At 38.2% G+C, this 10536-nt stretch overlaps 1 protein-coding gene across 1 annotated transcript in view; it reads right to left on the bottom strand.

The window, feature by feature from the left end:
* Positions 1-10536, bottom strand: part of Bdp1 (B double prime 1, subunit of RNA polymerase III transcription initiation factor IIIB) — a 105073-nt gene that overhangs the window by 37327 nt on the left and 57210 nt on the right. The window contains exons 21-26 of the mRNA XM_042054683.1: positions 10245-10452; positions 8720-8826; positions 6746-6947; positions 6331-6524; positions 4881-5269; positions 1931-2028 (exon numbers count right to left, since the gene is read on the bottom strand). Of these exons, the coding sequence (XP_041910617.1) occupies positions 1931-2028; positions 4881-5269; positions 6331-6524; positions 6746-6947; positions 8720-8826; positions 10245-10452 (1198 nt within the window). The remainder of the gene's footprint in view (positions 1-1930; positions 2029-4880; positions 5270-6330; positions 6525-6745; positions 6948-8719; positions 8827-10244; positions 10453-10536) is intronic.

The raw sequence follows: 10536 nt of genomic DNA, 5'->3' as shown, positions 1-10536 counted from the left end.
CAGGAGGCAGAGGTAGGCGGACCTCTGTGAGTTCGAGGCCAGCCTGGTCTAAAAAAGAGTTAGTTCCAGGACAGGCTCCAAAGCTACAGAGAAACTCTATCTTGAGGAAAAAGAAAAAAAAGAAGACGAAGAGGAAGAAAAAAAAAAGGAAGAGGAGGAGGAGGGGGGAGGAGGCGGAGAGGAGGAGGAAGAGGAGGAGGAGAAGAAGAAGGAGAAGAGAATGAGAATGAGAATGAGAAGGAGAAGGAGAAGGAAGAAGGAGAAGGAGAAGGAAGAAGAAGAGAAGAAGAAGAAGAAGAAGAAGAGAAGAAGAAGAAGAAGAAGAAGAAGAAGAAGAAGAAGAAGAAGACAAACAAAAAACCTAAAATCTGGGAGAAGACACCCAACTTCCTACACTGAGTGGCTTAGAGTATAGCACATTTTAATAAATGATGCACAGGAGACAGCTGTCCAGAGAGGGGGGCATGAGGAGCTCCACTGACCTGCTGTCCAGTAAGATGCCAAACATGACTTAAAAAGCAAACATTTATAACCTCTAGAATTGGTTCTAAGTGCAAAAACAAATGAGAAACAGCTATTCAGCCAAATCTATAAAAATTGGTAGCTAAAACAAGCATCTGTGAACCATAATTGCTCAGTGGCCCTTTTGTCAGTGGCTAAGCTGCTAAGACTTCCTCTAAGCTGCGGTCAGCTCTCTCCCCACCATAGGTCCTGGGGAAGCAAGACTCCAGCACCTAATGCCGCCAACATCATCATCAACAAAAACTCATAATATGTTATGAATATGGATATAAATACACTTGAAATACTAGTAAACAATGTAGAAGTATAAAAAAACATACGTGATAATCAAGGAGGAACTATCTCAGGGAAATAAGTTTTTTCCAACACCAAAGAACTATTGCTAATACAACTTGTCAATACAGTAACAAAAATATTTATATGTCTGTATCATGAATAAAAATTAAAACCCTAAAAACTACACATGGCAAAGTCTAAAATCCTTTCACAACAAAACATACAACAAACCAGCACAGACAGAAGGGGGTTTCCTCAGCCTGATAAAGACCATCCTAGAAATCCCACAGCCACCATTCTACTTAGGGACATAAGATCAACTGCTTTCCCCTAAGACTATGACCAAATCAAGGACATCCACTTGTACTGTGCCCAGAAGCTGATTTACAATAGAGGCTCTAACCAAGGCAATCACACAAGAAAAATATTTAAAGCATTCAAATTGAAAAGTATTATAAATTACATATAAATTGAATTTCAAATTTCCGAAACAGTAAGTGTATCTTCCCTAGAAAAAAGTCTTTATAAATGTACTTGGTTTCAAACAAACCACAGGATTAGCCTCAATTCAATGCATCAATAAAAGACACAAACACAAACAATGGGAAGAAGTCAGAAGGCAATGGAAGCCAGGGTTAGAATGCCAAGAAATGATAAAGCACTAGCAACTTCCAGAAAAGCTGGAAGAAAGGAAACAGAAGGTTTCTTCCACAGATCCACTAGAGAAACCTGCTTGATGTGGCTGCACACATGTGGTGCACATACATATGTAGGCAAAACACATACACAAAATAAAAAAAAACCATAATTTTTGTCGGTTTTTAAAAACCATCTCTACTCTACATTTACAACAGTGCAGCTAGTTCCGTGTAGCTGCTGGAAAGTTTACTTAATGAAGACTTATGCCGCAGAATCGTGAGAGTAAATTCTATGATAATATTCAGAGCTTTAGAAAACAAACACAAAAATAAGTTTTAAAATCAAAAGTAAAATCCATGAAAATTCATATGTTCCAACTACTCATAAGCCAATTCCCTACATGAGAGGGAAAAAATAAAGACAGTTATGAAAATAATTCTGTACTCCTGAGGGAGGTAAACAGGGGAAGGCAAACATGAACACAGGTACTCACAAATGCTGGAGAATGCAAATTTTCTTCTGGTTGCACATCCTGAGTTGTTGCATCCGTGTTTGAAAGCTGATGTTCAACAACAGTCACACACCCTATGTCTGCAACATCCATGGCTATCTCAAGCTGTCATAACAAGTGTTATTACTTTAATTAGACAATACACTCATTAGAACATCTCATTTTTTTCACACAAATAATCCAAAATAAACATTAAAATGGAGGAATACGTCACAATTACACAACTAAAAAACTAAGACAGTAATTCTTAGTGACTAACAACTTAGCAAAAGTAAAACATTACTTTACCGAGGGGTCTGAGTCTACAACAACGAGTACGCCCAATCTCTACAGCTAATCAGCTGAGCAGCTGGCATTTCACTCCCCATTCCCTTCCCTTTGTCTCAATTTAGTCCATTTGCTAACATTTACGTAATAGTTTAAAAAATACAAGCATATGAGCACAGACATACAAATCCTAATTATATACACTTGGTCCCTGCCCTCAACAGACTCATACTTTAAGAAAAACACCTTAACTATACCCAAAACTATATAGTACCATAAATATTACAGTAGTGATGACTTATTATCAGTCCTGGTGAAACAATCCTCTCTCCTCACCCCACAGTTACATGAATCCCGACACGCAAGGTAACAGGTTCACTCACTCTCTTCACTTAACAGCTGGTTAAAGGAACATAATTTTTTAAAAGATTTATTTTATTTATACATGTAGGAGTCACTACAGATGATCACATCTGTGAGCCTGAAGAGGCCAGTGGAAAATGTTGGATCCCTCTGAGCTAGAGTTACAGATGTTTGCTGGACATGGAAGATGGAATCTGTACTATGGTCCTCATGATTGGGCAACAAGAATCTTAACTGATAAGTCATCTTTCCATCCTAAAGGAAATACAATTTTGACAGTTCCCTGTTCAACTATGAAAATTTTATCATGACAGGCTCATTATAATCCAGAGTCCATGTCTACAAGGCCCTAGCTTTGATCGCTGGAACAGGGGAAAGGACAGTGCCACTGAAGAAGATACTCTGTATTATTCAGAAACATATCCTAAAGCCTGATTATTGAAAGTTAATTTCACTAGCAAAGTGGTGGTAGAAGTGGTAGCAGGGAGATATAGATCAAACTCTATGCAGTATTAACCAGTTGTCCTTCCACAAGACTAATGTTTCTTTGCTATTTTCTTGGCATATACTAAAACTATATTCAGTATACTTACTTTGAACTTTTAGTTAATTTCAAGAATTCTACTAACTCATTTACCTTTAGACATTTAAAATGCTATTATTAATCTTAAGTAAATTATAGGTAAGTTTTCCTTTCTATTAACAAATGTATCTTTACAAATTCAAGCATTGTGTAACTTCTGAACAAAAGCGGCATAATATTCCTTCAATCATTTTTCTATCATCGCCACCTTAGCAAACTCCTGATTCTGTTTCGAATGACTCAGAAAGGATTTTAAGTACTGATTCAGATATTATGCTCAATAAAGCAACTAAGTGACGATGAAATGAACAAGAACAGGAAACTTTAAAGCTACAGAGTTGGAATGTGAGGCCAGAAAGGAAGCAGACTGTACTCTAGTTCACACCTGCTCACATTAGAATGTGTCCTTTTCCTTTCTTTCTTTTCTTTCTTTCTTTTTTTCTTTTTTTTTTTTTTGTAGATAGAGTTTCTCTGTGTAACCCTGGCTGTCCTGGAACTTGCTCTCTAGACTCAGAGATCCACCTGCTTCTGGGATTAAAGGTGTGTATCACTAGTGAAAAAGAGTGAGGCATACTGCAGCTGTAGAATAAGTACTTATAACAAGGGGTCAGGGAGTGGAAAAGAGAAAGAAAGGCAGGAGGGGTGAGGAGGGCAAAGGGAGGGAAGTGGATGCGGTAACGATAGGGAGAAATTCACCTGAGAACAGTGCTGGTGACAAAATAAAACGATGTAACCACTGTGGGAAACTTTTTTTCTTTTCTTTTTTTTTTTTGCTTAAAATCCTCAAATACAGAATTATCATATATCCTAGCAAATCCATTTCTGATTTTTATCTTCAAAAGAACTAAGAATAGAGAAGCAGGGACTGGGGATGTGGCTCAGTTGGTGAAGATCATGCCAAGTACGTAAAAGTACTGGGTTCCAGCACCACATACCTGTAATTCCAGCACTTGGGAGGTATATGTATGTGTGTGTGTGTGTGTGTGTGTGTGTGTGTGTGTGTAGTTTCGAAAGATGAGGAGTTCATTTGGATGAAGAGTAATTATAAAAAATGAGGAAGGGGGAAGGAAGGGAGGGAGGGAGGGAGGGAAGGACTGAGGATATGGTTCTGTTGTAAAGTGCTTGTCTCATATACATGAAGCTGTAAGTTCTATCTTCAACCTTTCTTAAACCAGATGTAGCAGCAAATGGCTACACATGGGAAGATGGACACAGGAAAATCAAAAATTCAAGGTCATCTTTTGACTACACAGCAAGTTTGAAGGCCAATGTGCAATGTGAGATACATGAGACCCTGCCTCAAAACAAACAAACAAACAAACAAACAAAAATAAGAAACAAAAAAGGGATGGGAAAAGCAGAGATTAATTCTATCTTCTCTACCAACCACAACACAGAAAGCTTATTACAGAGTTATTAGAAAAACACCTGCTCAATCTTGTTTAAATTAGTCAAAACGTAGATTAAGCAGCTTACAGATAAGCAAGTTTCTATCATAGTTAACCCCTGTAGAGGAAAGACTATGACAACTGAGTGATGGCCATACAGGCCACTTCTGCTGATTTGCTTAAGCTAGTCACATTAAGTCCCAAATAAACTACTTTTGACAGTAAACATTTAGAGAAAGGACTTTTCAGACCACAATTACTAAGAAAAGAAATAATCATTTATTAAAGGGGATGAAAGTGGGAAAAACTGAAAAAACGAAACACAAACTACCTCTTCCATTGTTTTCTTCGATCTGAGCAGACACTGGTTCAGGGGATCTGAGACCAACAGGTACAAACACTGGTGCTTTGTTTAATTCTTCTGGGGCAAGATGACAGGTTTCCTCCTCAAAGTCAGAATCAAAATCCTCATCATCCTCTTCATCCTCTTCCTGAGAAGCCCGAAGAGTCACCAACACGGACTTGGAAGCTCTAGGTTCCTTCTTAGCAGTCTTACCTCGGATTCGTTTGGGTCCTCGCCCTCTGGTCACATGTGATTTCATCTTTCTATGCGCTCTTTTCCCACTGTGGTCTGCCTCACACTCAGAGGCAGGAGAGGGAGGTGTTCTTCGATGCGCAGCAGTTCTGGAGTAATTTGATTCTTTCAATAGTTGTGGACTGCTGGGTGTTGAACCAAAATAACATAGTCATGTATGTGCCAGGATAATCTCAATGAAAGCCAAACTGTTAACAGTAAAATCTCAGTTCCAACATTTAAAATAAAGATCTTGGGCTAAGAAGACAACTCAGTGGCAGGGTGCTTGCCCAACATGTGAAGCCCTAAGTTCAACTCCCAGCACTGGTGATGATGATGATGATGATGATGATGATGATGATGATGATGATGATAAATACATCTCCTTTTATGATGCTAGAATTGAACCTAAGCCTCAAAAGTCCCACACAAATGTGCTAATGAGCTATTTTTAACCCCACCTATTCTATGTAAAACATATGTCATAAAATAAGAAAGGAGGGGCTGGAGAGATGGCTCAGAGGTTAAGAGCATTGCCTGCTCTTCCAAAGGTCCTGAGTTCAATTCCCAGCAACCACATAGTGGCTCACAACCATCTGTAATGGGGTCTGGTGCTCTCTTCTGGCCTACAGGCATACACACAGACAGAATATTGCATACACAATAGATAGATAGATAGATAGATAGATAGATAGATAGATAGATAGATAGATAGATAGATATTAAAAAATTAAGAAAGGAATTAACTACTACTTAGTATCTTATTTGGAGTGAATTCTTAGTTATATATCTATAAAGGCTGCATAGTAAGTTTTTAATACCGGCCCTATAGCCATGATATGGTTATTGAGATAGACACAAAATTGGAAATAATTAAAAGACAAAATACATGGAACCAATCAATAATGAATATGAAATCAAACAGTGGGACTTGTTTATCTTACTGGGTGTAAACAGATCAGAAAAATAGGGTTCTTTTTCAAGAACTTAGGTTCCTTCCTACTTTGTTGAAAATTATGGAAGTACCCTTAATTACTGTTTACAGCCAAACTCAAAAGCATTCTAATTACTGATGTAATGCACAATATATTGTTTCAAATAAAAATAAAACAGGCTTGTAAATAAAGAATACTATATTAAGGTGAAACTTCTTTAACCAATAAGTGCTTTTTATCTCCTATTCTGAGTCTTCAAAATAAAATATTACCTAATTTGTTTACTGAGACCCTGCTCTTCAAGCCCCAAAGATGATGTAGGATGGTCCTCCACAATCTCGTCCCTGGCACCTCCTGATGGTACAGCTTTCAGCTGAGCATCATGAATGGCAGAACCTGACGCTTCAGGAACTATACAATCTTTTCTTGCTGAAACCTCCAGGGGTGTTAGAATCTCTGTCTTCTCCTTAAAGAAAAATAAAACATAATATTACCATGGAAACGATATTTATTAATACGTTTTAGCAGTCTGGCCTAGGCCTCTAAATTTAAAAAGTCATAGGTGTTCAATTTTCAAATCTGTACAAGCTGGCTTTTCAGAAAAGCAAAAACTTTCTTTCCCCACAGCTCTCCCTCACGACCCTGACATGAAAGACTCACTAACAACACTATTTTTTCCTCTCTCACTTTTAGAGAAAGCTGGATGTCCACGTCTCCTTTCTGCGGCTCATGGTCTTCTGGTTTCGGGTCTGTGCTCTGGTCTGTTGCGCCTTTTTCTACAACTGGTTGCTCTTTTCTATGGTGTGCTCCTCCTAAATTTGGTTTAGCCTTTTGGAATCGTCTTCTTAACAACTGTGCTGGACTAGGGACATGAGGTTTATTTTCATGCCTAAAATAAAGCACAAGTTATGGTGAAGACCAGAACTCTTCATCAATGCAACATTAAACAATTCTGGATTCAAACAGAATCTAAGTTCAAAGGATTATATATAAACTGGAAATAAAACCAAGCATGTAAAAATGAAACATTGCATTTATATGTGAAACAGAAAAAAACAAAAGCTTTATATTAACCCTTTTCTGCACACCTGTGGAACAGTTTATAGTATTAATCTTTCTGTACTTTCACTCACTAGCTCTGGTATTCATTGATGTCATATCACTTTAGTAATTTTCAGAGAAGAACAAGGCACTTCAAACTTGTCACAGTAGCTGAACAGAGATTTTATAACAACATTTTAAACAAAAGCATCAACTGAGCTACAACACATCAGCACACACACAATGGTCTTGCTTGACAGCAAGTTTATCTTACTACATTCCTTAAAGCTCATGGAAAGGTCTTATTGACAGGAAATATCTTAAGGTTCTTAACATAATCCATTTCAGACAAAAAACAAGGTTTAAACATTCAAAGAAAGGCAAAGCTACTAAGGTAGCTGGAATAGCTACCTAAGAACTTCTGGAAGTATCTCAGTAATGGATATGACCTAAATTAGGATGCTGAAAATACTGATATAGGCATAGGGATGTAGCTTAGTGGCAGATAACTTGCTAGCACTGCAAGACATGGGGTTCAATCCTCAACACACAGATACAAAGCAAACAATTATGTGTGTGTATGTGTGTGTGTGTATACATATGAGTACATACATATATTAGTTCTTATCTATTAGAAACCAATCCTCAAAATATACAGAAAAGAGGAACCAATCCTATTAAGCATTCTGTTGGGAAAATAGCAAGTTCTAATATAATTATGATGCTGGTTTATACATTTCAGGATCTGGAATGTCTGGAGAAAAAAATTTAATTAAAAGCTATCACATGGGGCTGAGGGTGTAGCTAGTAGTAGAGTCAACAGATTCAATCTCCAAGGGAAAATGTCATCACAAGGGACTCTGAAAACATACTTAAGTATAGGGGATGGCAAGGTGGCTCGGCAGATAAAGCTACTTGCCACTAAACCTGACAAACCAAGCTCGATTCCCAGAGCCTACATGGTGAAGGAAGAACCAACTCCTGAAAGCTGTTGTCTGATCAGAAACCACAGGAGTATGTGTCCCCTACCACAAAACCATAAATAAATTTAAAAGATATTCAAGAAAAAATATTACTAAGTTCAAAAGAGGCAACAAAATTATGGGCATAAAAATAAGGAGTAAGAATTTTTTTTTTTTTTTTTTTGGTGTTTTGTTTTTTGAGGCAGGGTTTCTCGACATAGTCCGGAATAGCTTTGAACTCAGAGAGCCTCCTGTCTCTGCCTCCCAAATCCTGAGTTGAAGAGCATGTGCCAGGGCCAAGAATGAGGTAATTTAGAACCTTATTTAAATGGGCCTGCTGGCACAAGCTTCATCCCAGCTACTAAGGCTGAAACAGAAGAATCACAAAATCATGGCCTGTCTAGCCTATAAGCAAGTTTAAAGCCAGCCTGGGCAATTTAGCAAAACTCTGTCTCAGAAAAAATTAAAAAGGGTTGTGAACCATAGCTCAATACTAGAACACTTGTCTGGCATGTAAAAGGCACTGGGTTCAATCAATAGCACCATGAAACACACATTAAAAAAAAAAAAAAAAAAAAAAAAAACAGAAACCAATTGTGCAATAATGAGAAACTGTCTTTGGCAGGGTTTATGCTTTCCTCATGAAAAGCAAACTCACCTTTTTTGTTCATCTACAGGAACCACATGTCTGTGACTTTCACTCACAATGTACTCTGAAACTCCAGAGGACATAGCTTCAACTTCACCTTCAGTGTGAGTGTTAGCCTGCAAAGACAAAACTGGTTAGTGTGATGGACTGAGATTTTTTTTTTTTATGTGTTTCAGGACAGGGTTTCTCTGTGTAACAGCCCTCACTGTCCTGGAACTCAAGTCTGTATACCAGGCTGACCTCGAAATCAGACATCTATCTGCCTGCCTCTGCCCTCCCAAGTGCTGGGGATTAAAGATGTGCACCAGCACCCCCCCACTCACTAGCTTACCTAAAGCAATAAACTCAAAGTTTAGGGAAGGACCCTGTCTGCAAAAATAAAGCAAAACACCCTATATACCTATATACACATGTGCACATACCCAAATAAATATGTACACTTGCCACACCTGTGCACACCAATCTAAGAGCCATCTGTTATAAAATAGAGAACGTAAATTAATTGGCACTGATCACTGCTCAGCATGCACAAAGCTCTGGGTTTGATCCCCAGCACCAAAGTTTAACTACTTTTTTTTAAGTATTTTTGTCCAAGTGAGGATCACAATGACTTTTAATCGAGGTTTTATCTTAATACCCAGAGAAAAGAACACAAAAGCAAAGACTACTTGCAATTAACATTTTGGGACATTACACTATTTAGATATTTTTTCTAGTACCAAAAGACTCAAGATGTTGGTTGATTAAGAACCGGGAGGTAGTGACCCACACCTTTAATCTTAGCACTCAGGAGATAAAGACTAGAGAATCTCTGTGAGTTTAAGGCCAGCCTGGTCTATAAAGTGAGTTCCAGGACAGGCTCCAAAGCTACAGAGAAACCCTATCTTGAAAAAAAAAAATGCTGATTATAAGGGCCAGCAAAATGGCTCAGAGAATCAAAGCACCAGGCATGACAACCTGACTCCAGTCCTCAGAACTCACATGGGAAAAGAGGACGGACTCCCACAAGTTGCCCTCTGATCATGCATTTGTGCTGTGATACGTGTACATACACATGTACATACATGCACATACCCCCCACACACACAACAAAAATAAATTAAGTAAATGTTAAAAAAAAAAAAGAAAGTAATAGAGCTAACACACTTCTATAATTACAGCACTTGAGAGGCAAAGGCAAGTGAATCAGAAATTTAAGGCCAACCTCAGCCACACACTGAATGCAAAAGAAAAACCAAGAAATTGGCTAAACACAATAGAATGGTGGTACATTCTGTAATTACAGCACTCATGAGGCCAGGGGATAAAAGCTAGTCTCAGCTAAATAATGAGACACCAAAAGGATAAGAAAGAAAGGTTCTTAAAAAGGTTAAACTGTCACTCAAAACAGTATACCATTTGCAGCATAAATGATATATCTGTTTCTTGCTAGAGAAATTTGTTAAGAGTTGCATTCAACAAGAAGGTGAGAGGACAAGGCGGGCTGAGCAGTCATCTGTTGTTTTAGTGCTGTGCTAAGGACCAAGCCTCTCACCACTGTCAGGACCTTTTTCGTCTCATCTTTCTGCAGCTCTGATCCTTCATTCTTAGCTACTCCTTCAGCTTCACCTTTTTCTGTTATTTGCCTCTGTCTGGCCTTTTGTACGTTTGGTCTTGGTCTTTGAAATCGACCTCTCACTGGGAGAGTAGTTTGGCCAACGCTTTGCTTTGTTTCCTGTGTGACCATGTTCATCTTCTGAGTCCTAGAAAAAAAGGACAAGGAGGAAGGAGAGGTTGATTATAAAAAGTCGATAACTGTAAGAACATGAATTTCCTCCACTAAATTC

This window comes from Arvicola amphibius, chromosome 3, assembly GCF_903992535.2.
Source record: "Arvicola amphibius chromosome 3, mArvAmp1.2, whole genome shotgun sequence".
Taxonomy (NCBI): domain Eukaryota; kingdom Metazoa; phylum Chordata; class Mammalia; order Rodentia; family Cricetidae; genus Arvicola; species Arvicola amphibius.
Note: the sequence above shows the minus strand (reverse complement) of the source record. Positions and strands in the feature narration are given on the sequence as shown.